Below are 25,738 nucleotides of genomic sequence, written 5' to 3'. Positions count from 1 at the left end.
TTTGCAGGGGATGGACTCAGATCATGGCCTGCAGGCTGTACCAAAATAACAAACTACTTATTAAAGAGGAACTATGCAGGATTGGCGATTTCATCTCTGGTTTCAGTTTCGTTTTTCGTTTTCGCTCGTTTTATGCTTGCATTTTCTCTGCAGAGCTTCCCCGACAGCTTTAGCGTGTATATTTATACATGTATAGGCTATATTTAAATATATAAATTGCAAGCGTGGTTCTTCGTCTCAGACTTCCAGATGTAAACAAGGAGCGATCGTCTCCTGCAGAAAGTTGCATAGGGTCTCTTTAAAGAATGAGTTACCAGTATGCAGATAATGTTATAAGATGTTTTGTTCTTTAGATACTCTACCGATCCGGCTGGTGAATGGAACTAACTCCAGCTCGGGAGAGTGGAGGTCTACTTCAACGGTACCTGGGGAACCGTGTGTGATGATTACTGGGACCTGAGTAACGCTCAGGTGGTGTGCAGACAGCTGGGATGTGGGGCAGCTCTGAGTGCTCCTGAAAAGGCCCATTTTGGACGAGGGAGTGGGAACATCTGGCTGGATCTCGGGTGCTCCGGGTCTGAGAGCTCTCTCTCTCTGTGTCTGCACAGAAAACTTTGAGACTGAAAAGTGTGGCCATCATGAGGATGCAGGTGTGGTGTGTTCAGGTAAACTTGCCTCGTCCCAGTGCATCATCATGCAGGTGTGGTGTGTTCAGGTAAACTTGCCCGTCCCAGTGCCTCATCATGCAGGTGTGGTGTGTTCAGGTAAACTTGCCTCGTCCCAGTGCATCATCATGCAGCACAGGTAACATGAGTCTACTATGCAGCACAGGTAACATGAGTCTAACGATAGTTAGCTTGGTACGTAGCTATGCAGCACAGGTAACATGAGTCTAACGATAGCTAGCTTGGTACGTAGCTATGCAGCACAGGTAACATGAGTCTACTATGCAGCACAGGTAACATAAGTCTAACGATAGCTAGCTTGATATGTAGCTATGCAGCACAGGTAACATGAGTCTACTATGCAGCACAGGTAACATAAGTCTAACGATAGCTAGCTTGATACGTAGCTATGCAGCACAGGTAACATGAGTCTACTATGCAGCACAGGTAACATAAGTCTAACGATAGCTAGCTTGATATGTAGCTATGCAGAACACGTAACATGAGTCTAACGATAGCTAGCTTGGTACGTAGCTATGCAGCACAGGTAACATGAGTCTAACGATAGCTAGCTTGGTACGTAGCTATGCAGCACAGGTAACATGAGTCTACTATGCAGCACAGGTAACATAAGTCTAACGATAGCTAGCTTGATATGTAGCTATGCAGCACAGGTAACATGAGTCTAACGATAGCTAGCTTGGTACATAGCTATGCAGCACAGGTAACATGAGTCTAACGATAGCTAGCTTGGTATGTAGCTATGCAGCACAGGTAACATGAGTCTACTATGCAGCACAGGTAACATGAGTCTAACGATAGCTAGCTTGGTACGTAGCTATGCAGCACAGGTAACATGAGTCTAACGATAGCTAGCTTGGTACGTAGCTATGCAGCACAGGTAACATGAGTCTACTATGCAGCACAGGTAACATGAGTCTAACGATAGCTAGCTTGGTACGTAGCTATGCAGCACAGGTAACATGAGTCTAACGATAGCTAGCTTGGTACGTAGCTATGCAGCACAGGTAACATGAGTCTACTATGCAGCACAGGTAACATAAGTCTAACGATAGCTAGCTTGATATGTAGCTATGCAGCACAGGTAACATGAGTCTAACGATAGCTAGCTTGGTATGTAGCTATGCAATTTCAATTTTCAATTTAATTTCACTTCTGGAGTGCCAAAACATTACACACGTCTGATAGCGCTTTGCAGAGTGTTAAACATTCAGAAAGAGATGCACATAGGAAAAAACCTCAGACAGATCCAAGACTCAAGGGCCCAACCCATCTGCCTTGGGTCAGTTACAGTAGAGTAAGGTCATTTGTAGTGTCAGAAAGTTCAAATAGTCCAGTGTAGGGAATGAGACAACACACACTCACATGTTGATTGTTTCGGTAGGCACTGCACAGATGCCCACTCCGTCCCTTAAGGCCTCCATGTCTGTGGTCCAACCTGGAGATGACATCATCCTCACATGCTCCAGAACTCCGAACACATGCGCCACCAGAGAACTGCAGATGTATAAGAATGGAGCTGCTGTAAGTGCTGGTGTCCAGCAAGACAGTGTGGTGCTCCGTTTGAGCATCAGCAGCAGCCGAGACCAGGCCAACTACTCATGTGGCTATCCAGAGGGAGTAGCCAACGCTCCAGTCAGCAGCACCATTCAAATCACTGTGGGTGAGTGAGTCTGTTGGTAATGTTGTACTGTACGTGAGGGATAATGTATTCAAATCACTGTGGGTGAGTGAGTCTGTTGTACGTGAGGGATAATGTATTCAAATCACTGTGGGTGAGTGAGTCTGTTGTACGTGAGGGATAATGTATTCAAATCACTGTGGGTGAGTGAGTCCGTTGTACGTATAATGTACTCAAATCACTGTGGGTAAGTGAGTTAATGAAATATTCAATAGTACAGCAAACAGTATCTGTGGGTGAGGCTAGACTCTGGTTACTTGGATATGTAGGTTGGTTCACAGTTTGACTGCATGCTTACTAGTGTCCTTATTGATATTCTTCAGTTTGACTGCATGTTTACTAGTGTCCTTATTGATACTCTTCAGTTTGACTGCATGCTTACTAGTGTCCTTATTGATATTCTTCAGTTTGACTGCATGTTTACTAGTGTCCTTATATTCTTCAGTTTGACTGCATGCTTACTAGTGTCCTTATATTCTTCAGTTTGACTGCATGTTTACTAGTGTCCTTATTGATACTCTTCAGTTTGACTGCATGTTTACTAGTGTCCTTATATTCTTCAGTTTGACTGCATGTTTACTAGTGTCCTTATATTCTTCAGTTTGACTGCATGTTTACTAGTGTCCTTATATTCTTCAGTTTGACTGCATGTTTACTAGTGTCCTTATATTCTTCAGTTTGACTGCATGTTTACTAGTGTCCTTATTGATACTCTTCAGTTTGACTGCATGTTTACTAGTGTCCTTATATTCTTCAGTTTGACTGCATGTTTACTAGTGTCCTTATTGATACTCTTCAGTTTGACTGCATGCTTACTAGTGTCCTTATATTCTTCAGTTTGACTGCATGTTAGTATCCTTATTCATATTCTTCCTGAACCATGTGTAGTGACTGCAGTGATGTAATAATACTCTTCCTGAACTGCACAGTGATGTAATAATACTCTTCCTGAACTGCACAGTGATGTAATAATACTCTTCCTGAACTGCACAGTGATGTAATAACACTCTTCCTGAACTGCACAGTGATGTAATAATACTCTTCCTGCCTCCTTTCAGCAGCAAACCTTTTGAAGACTCCATTCTCATCAAGTGAGTGATCTTTCTCAGAAAGTTGTCGATTCAATTCCTGGCTTTCACCGTTGTGCCCTTGAGCTTAACCCCACTTAACCCCCAGTTGCTCTGGGAGAATATATCCTTTATTTGCAGGGGATGGACTCAGATTGATAGTTGATCGTTGATATGTTTAGCAGTGCCTGCCAAATGTGATGTAATGTTATACGACCCACATTATGCCATTACACAAGAGTGTGTGTGAGCAGTTTCAATCAAAAACACCCCAAAAAAGCAACACTTACCCCAATAATATATGAATGACGGAACAAAAATCCCAAAGATATTAATTAAGCATTAAGTCATTGCCTGGGACTCATTGGTAAGAGCTTCTACATTTCATGACGGTGTGCCCCCAAAAACAGCTGTGCTTTGCACACACCTTTCGCCTCAGAGCAGATGTGTCTTGTGCTTCAGTGGTGTTATCATGTTTAATGCGTCTGCCCAGGCTTACTTGTTTTGTCATTGACATGTCCATGGGTACAATATTCAATTGAACTCGAGTGCACGGGGAATAATCACTTGTGTAGAATACATCAAGTCTTCACTGCCTAGTGTATCAAATAAGACACTAACAAGTCTAGTCTTCACTGCCTAGTGTATCAAGTAAGACACTAACAAGTCTAGTCTTCACTGCCTAGTGTATCAAATAAGACACTAACAAGTCTAGTCTTCACTGCCTAGTGTATCAAATAAGACACTAACAAGTCTAGTCTTCACTGCCTAGTGTATCAAATAAGACACTAACAAGTCTAGTCTTCACTGCCTAGTGTATCAAATAAGACACTAACAAGTCTATTCATCACTGCCTAGTGTATCAAATAAGACACTAACAAGTCTATTCATCACTGCCTAGTGTATCAAATAAGACAGGAACAAGTCTATTCATCACTGCCTTGTATATGAGACAGTGTGTGTGTGTGTTACTTTGGAGTAAAATAATTCAAGTGTATGTAATTCTTACTGTTTACGGATATTAACTGATTTTGGTCATATTGTGGCTGTGTGTGTGTGTGTGTGTGTGTGTGTGTGTATTTTGATCTCCACAGTTCCCTGGCTCCTCTACCTGCTGGTTGCAGGTGGCCTGGTCCTCCTCCTCCTCAGCATCTTTCTAGTGTGGAGATGTTGCCTTGGCAACAGACGCAAGAAAGGCAGCAGGGGTATATGTTTGTATCTCTATATCAGATCCTGATGTTCAAGTAACAGCAGAGTTTTTGCAGGAAAACACTTTTAGAGCTCCTGCCTAAACTGCCATGTGATTTGAAATTTTACACTTTTACCAGAATTACTTCAAACTCATTTTGATGCCGTATGAATTTACATGAAAGATAACCGTCCTACACGTAAGAGAATGGTCCTATGCGCACTCGTAACGCATATGAGATGTTGTTGAGGGTTCGCTACCTACAGTATTACATTGAATTGTCGAGAAGGGGAATGTACTATGATACCTTAAAGTAACAGCTTGACATTAGCGAAGGTGTTCTTTAACGTCCTCTCTTCCTGCACTGTCCTGCATGTCCACAGCTGCTGATAACGTCCTTTACAAGGCACAAAGCTACAGGAGGAGCGAGGACAGCGCAGAGGCACTCAAGGATGACGAGAGAGACTACGAGTCCGTGGATGATGAAGATGAGGGAGACTACGTCAACACAGAGACTCTGGGGGGCAGAGAGCAGAGTTCGGCAGAAGAGGAAGACTACGTCAACACAGAGACTCTGGGTGGGTGGAGGACTATTAACTGTTGAACAATTTGACACAAAATGGACTTGGCAATGCTGCCAGAAAACCTCGGAAAGATTTTTCTATGTGTGTGCTTGTATACCATACTCTGATTGAGTAAAACATGTTTGAAATAAAGGATGGCAAGAGATGGTAAAAGAGTTTAACCAAAACATATCAAACTGTATTCTGACTGAAAGTGTATCTTGTTTGGATACTTCTGCTGTGCTATGCTCCACTATGCGCTATACAAAGTATAACATTGCTGAGCACAAAAGAATTCTTGATACTCGTGAAGGTCATGTTGAAGTATAACTCTGCATACGGTATAATCATGTTTTAGAACTCTGCTCTAAGTATAATCAAGTTTGAATATAAAACCTGTAAGCATCCTTGTATACATATACGTAGGGTTGTGTACAGTAAGAATTGGCTGCAAAACAAAGTGCTTGTGTGAACATTTGTGGGTAAAGCTGTTCGCCATATACAAGCCTTTCCGTAAATGAGGTGGTGAAAGACACACAAAAGAGCTTCTCCGAATTTGTATCTTGGAATATTTTACCAATTTTCTTTCTTTCATAACCTGTACCTTTTTTTTTATTTCCTTTTTTATTATTCTAAATATTACATGTAATCGTTGGTATCTTTTTGTACTCCTTTTTTGCTCATAGAAAATAAACTACCTCCAGTAGGAATAGTTCAAAGACTTCTTGTCAGGTTGCTCTGTAAAGAGGAAGTTCTTCCTCCTGGTTTGACTAAAATAACTAAGTAAATAAATAAGTCTTTCCTTTGGATGTAAAATATTATCATATCACTGGAGTATTGTCGTGATTCACATATGTTGGAGATGGGCTGGATACAAAATAGCCTACTGCTGGTTTGGAAAGACGGGGCAAGTTGTCCCTCTCGCAGTTTGAGGTCATGTTTTCCCCCTTCTGGCTGTCTCACTGACTAGCATTAAAAGACGCGCTATGCCATTATAATTTGTGACACACACACACACACACACACACACACACACACACTTTGCCATTATTGTGACACACACACACACATCCTTGGGCATTATTGTACCATGTTGGTTGAGGTGTTTTTAGTCTTAAGAGGCAAACGTGTTATTATTGTAAGTGTTGTATCAAGTGGATAATATGCTAATGTTGCTAAGCTAGCCAGTAAGAGTGTAGACGTTTTTAATAAACGTTACAGAACGCATGGAACGCACCCCACACACGGGTGCTGAATCTAGAGGAGGAAGAGCTCGCAGCCAATCACACACAGGTGCTTAATCAAGAGGAAGAGCTCGCAGCCAATCACACACAGGTGCTTAATCAAGAGGAAGAGCTCGCAGCCAATCACACACAGGTGCTGAATCTAGAGGAAGAGCTCGCAGCCAATCACACACAGGTGCTTAATCAAGAGGAAGAGCTCGCAGCCAATCACACACAGGTGCTTAATCTAGAGGAAGAGCTCGCAGCCAATCACACACAGGTGCTGAATCAAGAGGAGGAAGAGCTCGCAATCACACACAGGTGCTGAATCAAGAGGAAGAGCTCGCAGCCAATCACACACAGGTGCTTAATCAAGAGGAAGAGCTCGCAGCCAATCACACACAGGTGCTTAATCTAGAGGAAGAGCTCGCAGCCAATCACACACAGGTGCTGAATCAAGAGGAGGAAGAGCTCGCAATCACACACAGGTGCTGAATCAAGAGGAGGAAGAGCTCGCAGCCAATCACACACAGGTGCTTAATCAAGAGGAGGAAGAGCTCGCAATCACACACAGGTGCTGAATCTAGAGGAAGAGCTCGCAGCCAATCACACACAGGTGCTGAATCTAGAGGAAGAGCTCGCAGCCAATCACACACAGGTGCTGAATCTAGAGGAAGAGCTCGCAGCCAATCACACACAGGTGCTGAATCTAGAGTAAGTTCACATTGAAACTTCACACACTGTTATGTGCTCTACAAAGGATTCCATATAGTGCAGCAGATTAGTGAAAAAATCGTTCACTTTGGTATAGAAGCATGAAATTTGGCACAGATACTCTCTAAGGGGCATTATTCTGGAAAAGGGCGCTGGCCACTCAAAAATTCAATATGGCGGCCATTTTTCAAGATGGCCGCTATTTCTGTCAAATGCTCATTATGTTGATCGTTCAAACTGTGATGAAGGCATAACATTTTGTGAAAATAGTCTCTTAAGAATGTTTTTTGGAGAATGGTGCATGTCTAAAAAAAAAAATCAAGATGGCCACCACCATTTTTCAAGATGGCCGCCATTTCTCTTAAATCCGCCATTGCTATTCAGTGGTTATTATAAATCATTCATCAGTGATCCAAGCATAACATTTGATGTAAATACTCTCTAAAGGACATGATAATGGATGGAAAAAGATGCTTGTCACAAATTCAAGATGGCTGCCATTTTTAAAGATGGCCACCGTTCCTGTACAATATTAATTATTTCAATTTTTCATATGGTGATGCAAGCATAAAATTAGGCAGAAATACTCATCAAAGAAAACTTTTTGGGGAAAAAGGTATGTGCCACTCAAGAATTCAGGATGGCAACCATTTTCAAGATGGCCACCATTTCTGTCAAATAGCCATAATGTCTGCTTTGTCTGCCTCCTCTCCTTTGACCTATCCGGCTTAGTTAAACTTGCCAGGGATATAAAATCCATGCCGGCATAGCTCTCAGGTTCATTAGAGTACACAAGCCTCTCCACCATGACAAGGTGCAGTCCACAGAGAGGAGGGACCACTGTTAGAAAAAGGAAATGTCTTTAGACCTTTTTTGAAACAGTCAGTGGATTGTGATGCCCTGAAGGTGTCAGGGAGAGCATTCCACAGATGTCGGGCAGGAGCACAGAAGGCCCAATCTCCCATGGTCCTGAGTCTGGTTCTGGGTATGAGGAGGTGTGAGTGAGTGGAGCGGAGGGAGTGTGTTGTGTTTTGTGGGTTGATTTTTGGGGTGAGATTTGGATGTACTCTCTCTACTTTTGGATGTAAGTCTCTGCAGACTCTTGCTAGGGATCCTAATGAGAAGTATGTTACAGTAGTCCAGTCTGGAGGAGACAAAGGCATGAGACAGCTTTTCGGCATCTGAGAGAGAATGGGGTGGAGTTTGGAAATGTTACGGAGGTGGTAGAAGGTCTTGCAGAGGTGATTTATATGGGCTTCAAAGGTGAGCTGGGAGTCCATTTTTACACCAAGAGTTGTGACTGTTGATGAGAGGGGGATGTTTGAGCCAGAAAAGGTGATGCTGGTTATGGATGATGATTTGGTTTGCTGAGGGGTGGCAACCAGGATGGCTGTTTAGTTGGAGGAAGGTGTGCTCCATCCATACCTTTATCTCCTCCAGACAGGAGATGAGTTGTTTTGATGGGGATGACTGTGAGGATGGGGTTGCAGCTGTGGCATTTACATAGAGCTGTGTCTCATCAGCATAGTAGCAGAATGATTTTTTATTGCTGACTGATGATTTGGCCAAGGGTGAAATAGAGGATGAAGAGATTGGGGCCAAGGGCTGAACCCTGGGGGACGCCACAGGTGACTGTGTGTGGATTTGATCTGGAGTGACCCAGGGACCCAGTATTCTGTCCGGTTTGTGAGGTATGTTTTGAACCAACTGAGAGCAGTGTCATTGAGTCCAGTCGTACGGTGGAGCCAGTTTAAAACGATGTCATGGTCAAAAGTATCAAATGCAACAGAAAGGTCCAGGAGGATGAGAAGGAAGGGAGAGCCACCATCAGATGAGATGAGGAGGTCATTTTTGATTCTGATGAGGGCAGTCTGTGCTGTGGTCAGAGCAGAAACTGGACTGAAATTAAAAGAGTTGGTGGTCTTGAAGGTGGGTGGCAACTGCTTTCTCAAGCACTTTTGATATGAAGGGAAGATTGGAGGTGGGCCAGTACTTGGACAGGCCTTCTGGATCAAGAGTGGGTTTGTTGAGCAATGGTGATTATGGCATATTTTTAAGGCAGGAGGAACATGACCAGTTTGGAGGGAATGATTTATAATAGCGGTGGTCAGGTGGGTAAGGACAGTGATATGGGTTTTCACCAGGGAGGTTGGGAGAGGGTCCAGGGGACAGGTGGAGGATTTCATCTTCCTGATGATGTTCTGCACCTCTTCAGATGAAACCTCAGGAAAACAGTTTAGGGGTTGGGAGATGTAGGAGGAACAGATAGGGTGGGAGGACCCAGAAAGGGCAGAGTGAATATGTGCAATTTTTAAAAAAATCCATGAATTTATTTTACTGCTCTTCTGTAGTGGCAGTAAGCGTGTGTGTGTGTGTGGGAGGGGGGGGGGGGGGTGGTTTCAGAAGGTGATTGACAGTGGAGTAAAGCTGCTTGGAATTTCCTGGACTGTTTCTGATGCCATCGGAGTAAAACTGATCATACATCTTCGAGGGACTATGAATATTTGAGTTGTTGCTCCCGGTAGTTTGTGGACAGTGCGGCCAGGGGCTTTGAAATGCCGCTCCAAGGACCCGTCCTGCTGCCTTCATTTTACAAAGCTCATTTGTGAACCATGGAGCTGGGCAGGTGAAGGTGACTATTCTGATTTTAACAGGGGCATGGAGGTCCAGGAGGCTGCTCAGATGGCTGATGTTGAATGTCTGCTGCCAAGAGTTCTGGGTTTATGTTTGTTAGGTTTCTGAAACATATATTCTGCTTAGGCTTGGAGAGGCTGGATGGGGATTGCAGATCCATAGAAATGGCCTTGTGATCAGACACACCTAGATCATACACCTGCAGGTTGGTGAGAGTTTGTAATGACCAGGTCCAAGGTGTGTTCCCTGGTGTGTGTGGGGACATCAACAAATTGTTTAAAATTAAATTTTGAACCCCATGTTGAGTTCCACGGCACTGAAGTCACCAGTGTGCCCTTGTTGTGTAATGACGTTCACTTTATTAACCAAAACCTTCCTTTACACATTAAACTGAACTCTGACAGAAAAGGTGGCCATCTTGAAAATGGTGGCCATCTTGAATTTTTGAGTGGCATACACTTTTTTCCATGAGAATGTTCATTGAAGAAGGTTTGTACCAATCTTGATGATAGCATCATCCTTTCATAAATTGATGTAAGGATTTTTAAGAGAAATGGCGGCCATCTTGAAAAATAGTCGCGGCCATCTTGATTTTTTTGAGGGACAAGCACCGTTCTCCATAAAACATCATTTTTCACAAAATGTTATGTGTTCATCACAGTTTGAACGATCGACATAATGAGCATTTGACAGAAATAGCGGCCATCTTGAAAAAATGGCCGCCATTTTTAATTTTTGAGTGGCCAGCGCCTTTTTTCCAAAAAGTGACCCTTAGAGAGTATCTGTGCCAAATTTCATGCTTCTATACCAAAGTGAACGATTCTCTTGAAATATGCAATTAATCTGCTCCACTAATAGTGATTCAGTCAGCAGATTTCTTTTGGATTACTATGTACCTGATGCTATCCATCCTGCACTGGACCCAGTTAAAAGGGGGTGCTGCAGTCACCACAAATATGTTTTGCTCCAACACATTATCTATACGTTTCCAAGGCATTCTCCTGATAGCCAATCCAAATGGATGCCAATAGCACAGGCAGAGAGCCACTATCTCGGCCAGTCCATGGTTATTGGGCGTGAAACGTGCTGTGAGTGCGTGTAGCCAGAGAATGTCTAATAAGGGGAGAAGGACCACTAGCGAAATACTTCCGCATGGTACTGCAACTAGAGGGCGATCGCGAGCAAGTGATGAATGAATGGGTAGCAATGGAGCTGAACCCCCCAGTACCACATTTGTCGTTATATAATTTTTTCTCCTAAAATTGCATTAATGCATGCGATGCAGGATAACTTGACTTGACAATCAGCTGACCAATACAATTTTCAATATGTGTTGTTATTCCTAAAAACCCTTTCAAAGTTTTCATGTCACGTGACACAAGCGAACCACTTTACGGCCATAGACCTAAAAGAAGGTTCAGCTTCACGACGGTCGTAATCGGTCGCGAGTGTCGCGAGCATCCATGAGCTAAATGCTAGCATGTTACAGGGAAAACGGCCCATCCTATGAAAAGCAGAAAGGACATGAGTGACTTTTTATTTCATTTCCAGTGGAAAACCTATACTCAGGTAGCTACTACGACAATGTACATTAAGAAATGAAGTTGTCAACTGTGAAAAAAACGAGTTCTAGCCGCTTAGCCCCATAGACCACAATTAATTTATCACTTGCTCGGCAACGTCCCTAGCGGAATTTCAACAGATTGCAGGAACAATCCGGTACAATGGAGTTAATAGGAAGTGGACCGGCTCTCCCTAAAGGGGCTCTGGTGTAGCCTAACATAATGACACAAGTTCCTGCCTGCTATCCCCCACCATCGCTGCTTGCAGCTGCTCTTCACACAGTGGGTGTCCTGCTGTCGTATTTTGTTCATTGTTAGGCTACTTTGTTTATTTTTTCTTACTTTGTGATTGTTGTAGCCTCAGGTTATTGCTGAAAAAGAGCTTAAAGCTCAGTCAAGCTCAGTTCCGCTGAATAAAGAAAGATTGATGATGAAATGTGGTTTGTTCGTATCTCTGCCTGAATCGGACCATTTCATATCTCATATCCTCCGGAGACAAGAATTGTTATTTCTGATTGGCTGACGAGGTGGCTATTAATCATGTGCATCTATAAAGTAAATCTGGTCAAAAAGTTACATCATCGTTCCATATCAATCAATCAGTTTACTGTTTAAAGTGCAGTATCACCATGAAACATGATCTCAATAATCTTTACAAAGATAAAATAATAATAAATTAAAACAAATCTTCAGAAAATTCAAAGATTGTGTAATTGTAATATACACAGTTTTAGAGTTTTATTTCATAAATAATAGTGAAACCAACAAAGCACTGTCCCCTGGATCCCAATATGTTTCTCTAAATTGCTAGAAGTACAGTATAATGTCACTAATAAGCAATAACAATAATGACTGATCAGAATCTACAGTAAGTAGAAGACCATTTGTAACCAGAAGTCAGATCGAAATTTCTCTAAAATGCAAGCTAAGTAGCCTAGCTAGCTAACAGTTAAGGCAGAGACTATTTGCACCCGGGTGTAAATAATGAACATTGCTATTTACACCCGGGTGCAAATAATCAACATTACTATTTACACCCGGGTGTAAATAGTGTAATAATCAACATTACTATTTACACCCGGGTGTAAATAGTGTAATAATCAACAATACTATTTACACCCGATTTCTAACATCCATGTTCTCTGTCAATAGGCCTGTGTATTTACCAGCTCTACAGTAGGCTATAGGCCTAATTTAGTTTTGAACAGTTTTTAGCTGTTTTGCCATGTCTGGGTTACTTGGAAGTGATTATACAAATATTAGGCTAATGAGTGGTCATGTGGTAGCTTCATCAAAGACAAGCTACTTTAAAGAGTTGTTTTCTGAGTTGTCTTCCAGGCAGCGCTGCCACTGTTGACTTAAAAGCACTTAATCCTACTCCTAACCTTAACCCTAACCTTAACCCTAACCTTAACCTAACCTTAACCCTAACCTAACCTTAACCCTAACCTTAACCCATGCCTAAGCGCCTTCCAGGCAGCGTTGGGGGCTCAAAGTCAAAACACAACCTTTCTACTAACAACTACAGTGAAGCCTAACTGTACTCATAACTGAAATAAAACCAGTCAATCTTTGACAGGTTCAAAAAGCACAAACTCTTATTTGCCGCGAGGTAACGTCATCTAAGAAAAAAGAAGTCATCGTGCGTACTTTGGCAGGCAAAAAAAAAAACATTCAACCGAGATTTGAACCCGATATTTCGAGCATGGTAACCCGATTACTTAACCACTGTACTATGTCCCATTGAGGCAGAATGGGAGAATGCTAATTATTCACTCACTTGTTGGGGTTGCTAGGTAACGGTAAACAAAACTAAAAAAGATCGTATTTCTTAATTTTGCTTGCAAACGGACGGCTTTACCCGTTCACTGAATAAAGTTTGTGGAAATTTAGCACCACTTTTCCATCTCAAATATAGTTTTAATAATCCTAACTTGTTAGATTTAGGTAGGCCATCTCCTGCCAAGATGGTCCCGCTATGTTGGATTGCACGCATTTCAGGTTTGGGTGCAAATAAGAAAATGCCTCCATTCCACTATTTACACCCGGGTGCAAATAATCACTCCGAACAGTTAATTCCCTCTGATATTCAGCTAAACAAAGGCAGAGTAGCTTAACTTAACTTTAGCGCCCTACAAAAAGCTAAGTGGCCTAGCTAGCTAAATTAGGCTGTAGGCTAATAATGACTTAAGGCTTAACTTTAGCATCCTAAAACAAAAGAAAAGTACCGTGACTGTGCATTACAAAGTGATAATGACTACCATGGTTTCTCTTAAGCTTTTGCAAGTTACTTTTAAGATAACCCCTTAGTTTAAAAAATAAAATAAAATAAAGAAAAACAAATTGACTAAAGATACTTGTTCACATGATAAAAGAGGTCCTGATTATCCCAAAAATTACTCATTTTCAACAAAGTCACAGCCTTTCCCCTTTGCCATGAAAGTGTGTTAGATTTCGGCCTATAATTGTTACTAACTTGTAAGTCCATATTACTGTTTTTATAAACAGCATTTACAGTAAGGTGTCCTAATAGTTATTGGCCGCTGCCTAGTCCATTCATTCCATATATGGGGGCACCAGGCAGTTGTCCCTCACATAGTGCTGTAGTTCTGGTCATGACAGGACACTTTTCACTGGACGTTACATGTCTCTTTCTGCTTTGGCATCTTGACCGTGACGCTCTTCATCTGTTCGCACTGCTGCCTCAGAGTGCCCATGGCCCGCTCGTGCTGCTGCTGCATCTCTTGCTTCTCCAGGTTCAGCTTGGCCAGCTTCTCCTCTACGGCCCGGGCCTGCACCGCCTGGTGCTCCACACTCGACCTCTTGGTCTCCTCCAACTCCTGCATTAGTTTCTGAGTTTCTACCGCCAGATTGTTCTCCCGGATCGCCTGCATGGTCTCTTGGTTTTCTTTCTCGGCCTGAATCTGTGCCATGACTTGTTCGTGTTGGTTTCTCATCTCGGTGAGGGTCTGCTCATGCTGCAGGTTCATCTGAGTCATGGCCTGGTCGTGCTTCTGGTCCTGGGTCTGCCGCTCTTTCCTCAGGTTCTCCAGCATCAGCTCGTGCTGCCTGGCCTGAAGAGCTTGAGCCTCCTCATGCTTCCTCCTGCTCTCTTCGATCTCCAGCTTCAGCATCTCCGCCTGCATAGCGTGGCCGTTGTCCAGCATCTCTCGCTGCTCCCTCATCTTGCTCTCCAGAGCCCTCTCGAACTCCTCTTGACCACGCCTCGTCTCGCTCTCCTTGCTCTCGGCTATCTGTTTCATATTCTCCTCAAAACTCTCCTGGTCGGCTTTCATCTTTGCTTCCAGCCTCAGCTTCTCCTCCTCTTCCACCTTCATCTTCTGCTCCAAGAGAAGAGCTTTCTCTCTCTCCTCTGGGGATTGCAAGTAATGAGAGGACAGATTACTTTACATTACATTTAGCAGACACTTTTTGTCCAAAGTGACTTACATGTCAACTACAGTATAAAACAAGGGGACTACATTGTCCCTGGAGCAACTTGGGGTTAAGTTCCTTGTTCAAGGGCACAACAGCAGAAGCTGGGAACCGACAACTTTCGGGCTACTGCACGCTAACCCAGCTCCTTAATAGATTAGAATATCATCTGGAACAGCCGATAGGTTACTAGATTAGAATATCAACTGGAACAGGTGATGCTGTAGGTTAACACACATGCCATCATATCATCAATTAGTGAGGATTTGGGATACTGCTCCAGATGTGTGTGTGGTATCTTGTGTGGTAAATAAAATGCAAATATTCCAAGCACAAAGTACACTCACCACAGATCTGCTTCTCCTTCTCACTCAGCTTGGCATCAGTCTGCCGGATGGCTTCAGACTCAGTATGCTTGTTCTTTGAGAACTGCTCCAGGACTTCTTTAGCCTACGAAAACAAACACACACACACACACACACAAAATTATGATGGAGGTGGTTGTTAATGTTTCCGTGCTAGTCGTAAATATAAATCCTCATGAATATTACCTTCACTAATGTCAGGGTCTGTTTGTTGTATTCCCCAACAATAATCTCCATGTCCTGGCAGAAGAGTTCGTAGCCTCCAGGTTTAGCATAAAATCCATTCTGGAGTCGATCAGTCATATCAGCCGACAGACTTGTCAGAAGATCCTGGCATTTCTTCTTTGAAGCCTCCTCATTGTGGTGTAAATATTGCTCAAAATGTCTATCGATGGATTTCTGGAATGTTACATGTCAAATTGTAAATCTTCAATTTTGGCATGAAGAACAAACATATAATTTAGAATCTTAGTGGTACTTCATTCAGGAGACAAAGATTATTTTAAAATGAAAACGAGCAATTAATGATATGCATGGCAATACAGTAACTAGAAAAGCACTCAGAGAGTGCAGACCTCTGCCTGTATTGTTCTGCCTAGGTTGTCATACATTTGAACCTAAACTATTCAGATCGCCACCACGTGGCCATACAATGCCATTACACCACTAAGCGAAACACATAAACGGCTCCGGAATCCCGGCGGTGTTACGACTCCCAAAATGTAATCGTATCTTCCTTGGGTCATGTCTGACCTTCCCTGACATCGAAATCCATCCATCTTGCAACAGACAGACAGACAGACAGACAAACAGACGCCAGTCCCCGGTGAGAACATAATGATGAGTTGAGGAACCCAATCTACAGTACTCTTAAGATTCCATACATTAGTACCATCATAGATGATCATAGATGACGGTCCTAATGGTATAATTAGGTGCAGTGGGAACGTCTACCTCTAGAGACTCCAGGTACTCTCCCTGATCATCCTTAAAGCGGCGCTTCATGAACTCCTGCAGGGCCTCCGTGTGGAGGCGCTGGTGTTCAGAGGTGATGAGCGGCAGCTCCACAGGGAAGGACTGCTTCAGCTGCTCCATGCCGCCGCGGTACACCCCAACCCCGTCCTCCACCGCTGCCTTGTTCTCTATCTGGGATATGACGACCACCGCGTTCTCCAGACAGGGCATGCCACCATTGGAGATGGTGTCCACGTACAGCTGTACGAGATGACCCAGAACTTACAAAACACACACAGAAGAACAGAGCAAATATGATAAGCACATGTGTTTGCAGGGCAAGGCATGGAGACGGGCACTGGGCATACTGTAGTGATCACTGAAGTGCGTAAGACCATTGCATGAGAAGAATGTCCTCATTTCACTTAGTTCACCAAAGCATCCCAACATATTGAATGATCCGTAGCTCACCTTTCCCGTTGACCTTGTATCCATCTTTCAGCAGTTTCCCCTGGCTCTCTTTAATGACAAACAGGTAGAATTCCTCTGCAACCTCCAGAAAAGTAGGTGAAAGTTCATTTGGATTCATACTCTCCAAATTAGACATGTTGTCCGGATGAGTCGGAAATGGGAACGTGAAACACTTCCGAGTTGGAAAATAATTCCTGATGCACTGCCTTGGAAGATTATACGTCATCACAGTTTTTGAAGAACCTTCAAAGGAATTCAAATGAATTATACTGAAGACTCACAAACAAACACTCTGAGACAGGTACTAGGTACTAGGTACTCATCATCTGTCATATCTACCCTTTTCTCAGATGAGGGGCATAATCTAGGTATTCAGTGTTTTGGGTACGTCAGAGTTCTTAAGTCATATCTACCATTCCTCAGATGAGGGGCATAATCTAGGTATTCAGTGTTTTGGGTACGTCAGAGTTCTTAAGTCATATCTACCATTCCTCAGCTGAAGGGCATAATCCAGGTACTCATCATCTGTGACATCCTGCCCATCAATCTTCTGCTCCAGTGTGAAGTCCCTCACGGTCCAGATGAAGTTCGGGAAGAACCTCACAAACTCGGTGTCGTCCACCTCCTCCTCAGTGGATTTGATCTTTATGTACTCTGTGAGTTCTGTTACGTATCTGCAGAGGGGTTCAGGAGTGAGCAGCAACAGCATCAGGTTAAGGTCACCACAGCAACAGCATCAGGTTAAGGTCACCACGGCAACAGCATCAGGTTAAGGTCACCGAGGCATCACAAATGGTCAAACACTAGACTGGGTAAACCCTGCCTGATCTGCCGGCGATTTGGATTTCGCCCTGCAGCTCAGGCTGGAAACCTGCACATCTATCTCTCCTGCCTCCTGTCCACATCTTCTGGGTCCAATCACAAACTAGCTAATCCAAAAGGCTAAAAGGTTGGTCTGATCGGATGAAGGACTATCCAAAAGTGTAGAATCATTTGAACTATGCCCATTGATCACGCCTCTTGTGCAGTAGAGATAAAGCGCAGACTCCCCAGACTAATGTTCAATCTTAAGAGATTGAGATTAGAATGGTGATAACCAGACTAGTCAAACACTCTAAAATGGCAATAATCAATTTCTGAGTGACACAGAGCTGGTGTGTCTCTGGCGAGAGAGAAGGATACTGCAGCTCCTCGATGGCTCGGTTGTCAATGGTGCCTCGGCTGTTGTAGACCAGAGTGCTGCTCAGCAGGATGGCCAGAGCAAAGATCTTGGTGTCGTGCTTTGGGTCGCCCTAAAACAGAGGCAACAAGAGCAAAGATCTTGGTGTCGTGCTTTGGGTCTCCCTAAAACAGAGGCAACAAGAGCAAAGATCTTGGTGTCGTGCTTTGGGTCTCCCTAAAACAGAAGCAACAAGAGCAAAGATCTTGATGTAGCGCTTTGGGTCTCCCTAAAACAGAGGCAACAAGAGCAAAGATCTTGGTGTAGCGCTTTGGGTCTCCCTAAAACAGAAGTAACAAGATCTTGGTGTTGTGCTTTGGGTCTCCCTAAAACAGAAGTAACAAGATCTTGGTGTTGTGCTTTGGGTCTCCTTGAAACAGAAGTAACAAGATCTTGGTGTCGTGCTTTGGGTCTTCCTAAAACAGAGGTAATAAGATCAAAGATCCTGATGCCGTGCTTTGGGTCTCCCTAAAACAGAGGCAACAAGAGCAAAGATCTTGGTGTCGTGCTTTGGGTCTCCCTAAAACAGAAGCAACAAGAGCAAAGATCTTGGTGTCGTGCTGTGGGTCTCCCTAAAACAGAAGCAACAAGATCTTGGTGTTGTGCTTTGGGTCACCCTAAAACAGAAGCAACAAGAGCAAAGATCTTGGTGTCGTGCTTTGGGTCGCCCTAAAACAGAAGTAACAAGATCTTGGTGTTGTGCTTTGGGTCTCCCTAAAACAGAAGTAATAAGATCAAAGATCCTGATGCCGTGCTTTGGGTCTCCCTAAAACATGAGCAGTCAGGTGACTGTAGACTGCAGACCCTGACCCCCAACTTGCTATTGTAATGTTAGTGTTACCCCCTTACAAAAAAATATGCACCCCTCCGTCAGTGAGTAACTTTAAACTGGAACAGGATCAGGAACTGGTGTTAAGATTAGCAAGTGGCCTTTGGCCTCATACCACAAATGCACAGTTATAGATGGAGAAAGTGAGTGAAATTAAATCACCAGTGAATTTGAAATCGGGTCATTGTTACCTTCTTGACATCTCCTAATCCTTCAGTGTCCAGCAGCACCAGGGTTTGGTCTGTTGAAATACGTAAATAACAAAACCGTTGTTTACCTTTACGCAGACAAGCATAAATAACAATGCATTGTTCATGACTATGCAGATGAGCATGTGTACATACTGTGGTATGTGTTTGAGTGTGTGTCCATGGATGTGTGTGTGTGTGTGTGTGTGTGTGTGTGTGTGTGTGTGTGTGTGTGAATACGTAAATAACTAAGCCGTTGTTTACCTTTACACAGACAAGCACGTTTACATGAACAAAGCATGTTTATCATTATGCAGAGTGTGTGTGTGTGTTTGAGTACGTGTGTGTGTGTGTGTGTGTGTGTGTGTGTGTGTGTGTGTGTGTGTGTGTGTGTGTGTGTGTGTGTGTGTGTGTGTGTGTGTGTGTGTGTATGTGAGAGAGAAAATACATACCTTTTTTTGAGGGGTGAGGTACACACCACATCCAGATTCCTTTGGTCTTGGACTCAATAGTGTTCCCCAGGGCAAAACCTGAGATAAAGTGGCATATGGTAGTAAATACCTGAGTTACTGTATAAACAATTCATTTTTGAGTTAGATTTAGCAAATGTAATATTTCCAAGGATTAAGCCATGTTAAAGGGATAGTTCGGATTTTAAGACACGAAGTTGTATGGGTTCCCTGTCAGCAACGTAGTGCATCAGCACTGACTTACCCCCGACAGCGTCCTGTGAGCCGAGATCCAGCCGGTTTTTGATCGTTTTTGATGCCGGACTATTTTCTTCAGCAAGTTTCTGGGGTCACGAAAGTAAAGTGTTTTTCTTCTCAAAACCATATGCGTTCAACAGAGTGATATATTTGCACCACAAAAACGTTGCCCAGCTGTCAGTAGCGCGCAGTGATAGGAATCGCGAAAAATAAGTAAGTGATAACGAGGTTTGAATTTTTCCTGGACAACGTTTTTGTGGTGCAAATATATCACTCTGTTGAACGCATATGGTTTTGAGAAGAAAAACACTTTACTTTCGTGACCCCAGAAACTTGCCGGACTACTTTCTTCAGCATCAAAAACGATCTAAAACCGGCTGGATCTCGGCTCACAGGACGCTGTCGGGGGTAAGTCAGTGCTGATGCACTACGTTGCTGACAGGGAATCCATACAACTTCGTGTCTTAAAATCCGAACTATCCCTTTAAGTGAGATTGAGTTAGTTCTTTAATGCATTTGAGTTTACAGTGTCCCAGTCAGCAGAGGGCAGTGAAGTCCTGATTTACTGCATGTCAGTGAGGTCTTGTGATGTTGTGCTGCCATTGTTGTGTGAAACAAGTGAGCATACCAAAGCACATCCCTGTCAACTGTATTATTATTTTGTTGGAATAATAATATTGAAAGTATACTGACTTTTTCATCAATATGCTGGTTTCACTCTCTATTGATCAAAAACAAGAAACACCTCCAGAGCATTGTGCACACATGCTCTAAATGCATTGGCCAGTGCCACCCTCTTCAGTCACTGCATGAGAAGGCAACACTAAGAAAAGCCAACTCCATCTTAGAAGACTCTACCCATGTGTCTTACACAGGGTCCATCTTAGAAGACTCTGCCCATGTGTCTTACACAGAGTTCCATCTTAGAAGACTCTACCCATGTGTCTTACACAGAGTTTTTGAATGGCTACCCTCTGGCAGGGTACTTGAGGTGAGGCAGGTATGGCTGGTTGTGCTAAGGTCTTACCTGTGGCAGGTGTGGCTGCCTGGTTGTGCTAAGGTCTTACCTGTGGCAGGTGTGGCTGGTTGTGCTAAGGTCTTACCTGTGGCAGGTGTGGCCTGGTTGTGCTAAGGTCTTACCTGACGCAGGTGAGGGTGGTTGTGCTAAGGTCTTACCTGTGGTAGGTGAGGCTGGTTGTGCTAAGGTCTTACCTGACGCAGGTGCGACTGGTTGTGCTAAGGTCTTACCTGTGGCAGGTGAGGCTGGTTGTGCTGAGGTCTTACCTGTGGCAGGTGTGGCTGGTTGTGCTAAGGTCTTACCTGTGGCAGGTGTGGCTGGTTGTGCTAAGGTCTTACCTGACGCAGGTGTGGCTGGTTGTGCTAAGGTCTTACCTGACGCAGGTGTGGCTGGTTGCTATAAGGTCTTACCTGTGGCAGGTGTGGCTGGTTGTGCTAAGGTCGTACCTGAGTGTTTCCCAGCGAGCCGGTTCATGAGGTAGGATTTGCCCGTGCGGTAGAGCCCCACGATGGCCACCACCACCACCGGCTGCTGGATCTGCTGCAGCATCTCTAGCGCCTCCTGCTGGACACTCAGGCCCCCGTCCTCCCCGTTACTGATGAGACACACCGGCTCCTGCATACTCACTGGGGGTAGAGCCGTATTACACACACACACACACACACACACACACACACACACACACACACACACACACACACACACACACACACAAAGGAATTTGATAATGCAACTCTCTGTATGTTATTTGTTTACTATGTTAGATTACAGTTAAATCCTCTCTATTTACCTTTGCACTCATCAGTTTGATTACGGTTCTTCTCCTCTTCTCTACAGTCCTCTCTCTGTTTCCCTCTACACACTCTACTGTGTGCGTCTACACACACACTCTCCATATTTCATACTCTACTGTATGTCTACACACTCTCCATATTTCATACTCTACTGTGTGTGTCTACACACACTCTCCATATTTCATACTGTACTGTTTGTGTCTACACACTCTCCATATGTCATACTGTACTGGGGCCATTGTTTTACATTGTAACTGGAATGTCTTTGTGGCACTACTAAGCATCATGTAAATGATCAACAGATAACTCACACACATTGGGCAAATTAACACATAATTCATATGCATGCTCATACACATTGGGCAAATTAACACATAACTCATATACATGCCCAGATTGAGTTTGAAGAGGCTCATATCGGTGGCTGTATTCTGTAGTCCATTGTATAATCTGAACACTGGTTGTGTTATAATATATTATAACCATATTTGGTTTTGTTGCTCAAATCAAGTAATCACATCATTTCACTCACTGACAACACATTATAATTAACATAAAGTAAGAAATTGTGACCCACATTTTAACCATACAATGCCAATGCCAAAGAGCTTACATACTATGGTCCACATTACCGTCAGACTGGAGTTGTGCAGACTGTGATTTAGTGCAGTAATTCTCTTCTGAGTTCCTCTGGATCTGTGGGGTGATTCAGTGCTGTAGTTCTCTTCTGAGTTCCTCTGGATCTGTGGGGTGATTCAGTGCTGTAGTTCTCTTCTGAGTTCCTCTGGATCTGTGGGGTGATTCAGTGCTGTAGTTCCCTTCTGAGTTCCTCTGGATCTGTGGGGGGTGATTTAGTGCTGTAGTTCCCTTCTGAGTTCCTCTGGATCTGTGGGGGGTGAATCCGGAGCTCTTTTATAGCAGCAGGGCAGCATCACTGGGCCTGAGGTTCGTTATCTCCAAACCTGTTCTTCAAGCAGCACAAAGCACTCGTCCTCGCCGCACGCACACTGTTTGTTTATCCAGTAAATAACGATGTCCATAGACAAGGTAGAGTATGTTGCACGATTTTATGAAAGTATGATGTATTGCAACATCGAAGCAAGTCAAATTTGTGGCTTCTTATGTCTCATTCCATCAAACTACAGATCCGCTACCCGATAGAGTTATATAGTGCGGTTATAGCCGATAGAGTTATATAGTGCGGTTATAGCCGATAGAGTTATATAGTGCGGTTATAGCCGATAGAGTTATATAGTGCGGTTATAGCCGATAGAGTTATATAGTGCGGTTATAGCCGATAGAGTTATATAGTGCGGTTATAGCCGATAGAGTTATATAGTGCGGTTATAGCCGATAGAGTTATATAGTGCGGTATTAGCCGATAGAGTTATATAGTGCGGTTATAGCCGATAGAGGGCCACAAAGCGAGTGCAGAAGTGCTGTTGAGCTTGTTATGAGTTGAAGAGTCACTGAAATAACTTTGGAAACATCATTTTAATATTTATTTCAAAAACCTCTTTAGTGTTGCTTTCAAATCTAGTACAAATTTAACATCCACAACAACTTGCTCAAAGTTCACACCGTAAACAAGCCTGTAACAATAGGAATTGTTGTTCCACAGACCAGTTACAGTGTGCCACTTCAGACAGAGCTCGAGTTGAGATGTAGGCTACTGATTGTAATGTGTTGAGGCAAACTAATAAACTGTTGTCCAGTTGGACCAAACTAATATATTCTGTAGCTGGAGTCAGCTCAGAAGGAGCAGAATATAACAAAGCCCACCACATTCATTTTGAACAAATCCACTTTACCAGTTTATCTAACGAGACCTCAGTCCTTTTTATTTAATGAGTTTATTTTTTCCCCTTTGTATTCCTATTCCCGCCCATTCCCTATTAGTACTTCCCGCTAGTTGTGCATACTTGATCATTATAAAGTCATATTTTACTATAGTGACTATGCTATTGGTACATTATATATTTGACTACTATGCTAGCCTATTGGTACATTATATATTTGACTACTATGCTAGCCTATTGATACATTATATATTTGACTACTATGCTAGCCTATTGGTACATTATATATTTGACTACTATGCTAGCCTATTGGTACATTATATATGTGACTACTACGCTAGCCTATTGGTACATTATATATTTGACTACTATGCTAGCCTATTGGTACATTATATATTTGACTACTATGCTAGCCTATTGATACATGTTAGAATGGGTCAGACTCAGTGTGCTGCTGTAGAAATATCGTTTCACTTTCACTTCTGTTGTGAAACATCAGTGATCATAATATTATGGCAAGGTAAGGTAAGGTAAGGTAATTTTATTTATATAGCGCATTTAACGTGCACTGAGTGCAACCCAAAGCGCCCATCAACATATTTGTTTGGAACATTATCACTACTCCACATTCTCCCCCCAGTTTTCCAAATGATCTTATGGCAGTAGATACAGTACATTGCTTTTTTAAATCCAGGCAGTAACATGGCATTTGTCTTTGAACTGATAGAGATCAATATCTACTTACTGGAATGTACTGTGGCTATAGATAGAAAGGCATCTTAAATATCTGAGGATTCGTTTCAGTTCAAGTCTTCACAGCTGCTGCTCAGCAGCACTAAGGTCAGATCATCATCTGACTACAGTAGTGCAACATGCACCACACACACACACACACACACACACACACACACTACAGTAGTGTAACATTATCATTAACATGTGGGGTCATCATCTGACTACAGCAGTGTAACATTATCAGATGCATGTGGGCTGATAGGACAGACAACTGGTTTGGCCTGAAATATACTGTACAGTCAGTGGTGCAATGGTCAGATATCATTAGCTTTAGCAGTGGTGCAATGGTCAGATATCATTAGCTTTAGCAGTGGTGAATCCACATGACCTGTTGCCAATATACAGTCGGTGGTGCAATGGTCAGATATCATTGGCTTTGCATGGTGAATCCACATGACCTGTTGCCAATATACAGTCGGTGGTGCAATGGTCAGATATCATTGGCTTTGCATGGTGAATCCACATGACCTGTTGCCAATATACAGTCAGTGGTGCAATGGTCAGATATCGTTGGCTTTGTGGTGAATCCACATGACCTGTTGCCAAGATACAGTCGGTGGTGCAATGGTCAGATATCATTGGCTTTGCATGGTGAATCCACATGACCTGTTGCCAAGATACAGTCAGTGGTGCAATGGTCAGATATCGTTGGCTTTGTGGTGAACCCACATGACCTGTTGCCAAGATACTGAGGCTGCACAATGCATGCGACCTTCAGAGATAACAAGAGCAGTCGGGCGACGGCAGATCTTTGCTCCTGTCACACAATAACCAAAAATGAAACCAAATAGCAGCTTCTGCATTCTCAGCCAGATCTGTGTGTGATTCTGATGTTCAAGATATGGGGACTTTTTGTAGGAAATATGAAGTAGCCTAGGCCACATTGGACTAGTAGCCTACTGTACAACAGACTAGCCCTCATCAAAACAGTAGCCTGTATCGCACTAATAGCCCACATCGGACTAAAATTAGCCTAGAAATCTAGACGCACCCTAGCGGCCAAAAATATTTTTGCCTAGCGGGATGGTCTAGGGTCGCACCGTTGAGAACAAGCCTGCGCTAGGCTCGAGTTCAGCCTAGCCAATCAGAACGCTCTATCTGTGTACGGAGTCCTTGAGCCCGCCTTAGCTCACCTTCGGCTTCCGATAAGACGCCAGGGGGCTGGACCATGCGTCCTCGTTCGACGAGTTGGGTTTGAATTGAGACCGTATCGCACAAGAGTTAGACTTGGGCTTTTCTTTGAAGTTTGAGCAGAAAGAAGCACTCAAGTCATTCGTTTTAAAGAAGGCTGTATTTGCCGTTTTGCCGACCGGCTACGATTGGTCACAAATGCTGGCCTATTATGTGCAGAGGCAGTTTGAAAGACAACTGTTCATCCCACCCACAGGCTTCAACTCTGTGAATGGTCCGACCCCAGACTATACATTTCTGTGTAGTTTGGCTTGCCAGGCTAGACTAAAATCCCAGATCAGGCTAAAATCCCACATCAGGCTAAAAGCCCACATCAGAACAGTAGCCTGCATTGCACTAGCAGCCCTCATGGGACTAATACAATCTCTTCTTGGCCCTTCCCAGGACAAGGGTCACAAAATAAGTACTTCATCCCAGACCTCTATATATGGAGATTTAGGAAGGGAATTTTAAAATGGTTCGAATTTCAGCTGCAAAGATTTCAGATTCCACCCCAAGCTGTTTAATATATTAAAATACAGCAGTTATATGTAGTCTCCATATAATATTTACATATAATTTGGTCTAATGCCCACAACTCTTTTGACATTTCCCTGCCATCTAGCCAAAGGGCAAATGGCTAAACATATTTACATCAAGTCTTGTATTTTGTCC

At 43.3% G+C, this 25,738-nt stretch overlaps 2 protein-coding genes across 3 annotated transcripts; one reads left to right on the top strand and one right to left on the bottom strand.

The window, feature by feature from the left end:
• The first annotated feature begins 268 nt into the window (after positions 1 to 268).
• LOC134063935 (allergin-1-like) lies at positions 269 to 5,985 on the top strand. 2 transcript variants are annotated; one of them, XM_062519699.1, is made up of 5 exons: positions 269 to 665; positions 2,071 to 2,349; positions 3,426 to 3,458; positions 4,529 to 4,639; positions 5,007 to 5,985. In XM_062519699.1, the coding sequence occupies exons 2-5, from the start codon at positions 2,082 to 2,084 to the stop codon at positions 5,225 to 5,227; spliced, it is 633 nt and encodes a 210-aa protein (XP_062375683.1). In that variant the 5' UTR covers positions 269 to 665; positions 2,071 to 2,081; the 3' UTR covers positions 5,228 to 5,985. The 2 variants fall into 2 exon arrangements, with proteins under 2 accessions (XP_062375683.1, XP_062375682.1); XM_062519698.1 differs by lacking the exon at positions 269 to 665 and having other exon boundaries at positions 1,501 to 2,349.
• Positions 5,986 to 11,932: 5,947 nt separating this feature from the next.
• On the bottom strand, positions 11,933 to 22,187 carry LOC134063897 (guanylate-binding protein 1-like). Its single transcript, XM_062519641.1, has 11 exons — positions 21,932 to 22,187; positions 20,952 to 21,131; positions 19,233 to 19,310; positions 18,784 to 18,833; positions 17,727 to 17,836; positions 17,031 to 17,218; positions 16,545 to 16,787; positions 16,074 to 16,354; positions 15,306 to 15,518; positions 15,102 to 15,204; positions 11,933 to 14,692 (listed from the first exon to the last, which is right to left on the bottom strand). Exons 2-11 carry the CDS (start codon positions 21,124 to 21,126, stop codon positions 13,950 to 13,952), a joined length of 2,184 nt encoding a protein of 727 aa, XP_062375625.1. The 5' UTR covers positions 21,127 to 21,131; positions 21,932 to 22,187; the 3' UTR covers positions 11,933 to 13,949.
• Between the last annotated feature and the right edge of the window lie 3,551 nt (positions 22,188 to 25,738).

Source organism: Sardina pilchardus, chromosome 18 (assembly GCF_963854185.1).
Source record: "Sardina pilchardus chromosome 18, fSarPil1.1, whole genome shotgun sequence".
In the NCBI taxonomy this organism is placed as follows: domain Eukaryota; kingdom Metazoa; phylum Chordata; class Actinopteri; order Clupeiformes; family Clupeidae; genus Sardina; species Sardina pilchardus.
Note: the sequence above shows the minus strand (reverse complement) of the source record. Positions and strands in the feature narration are given on the sequence as shown.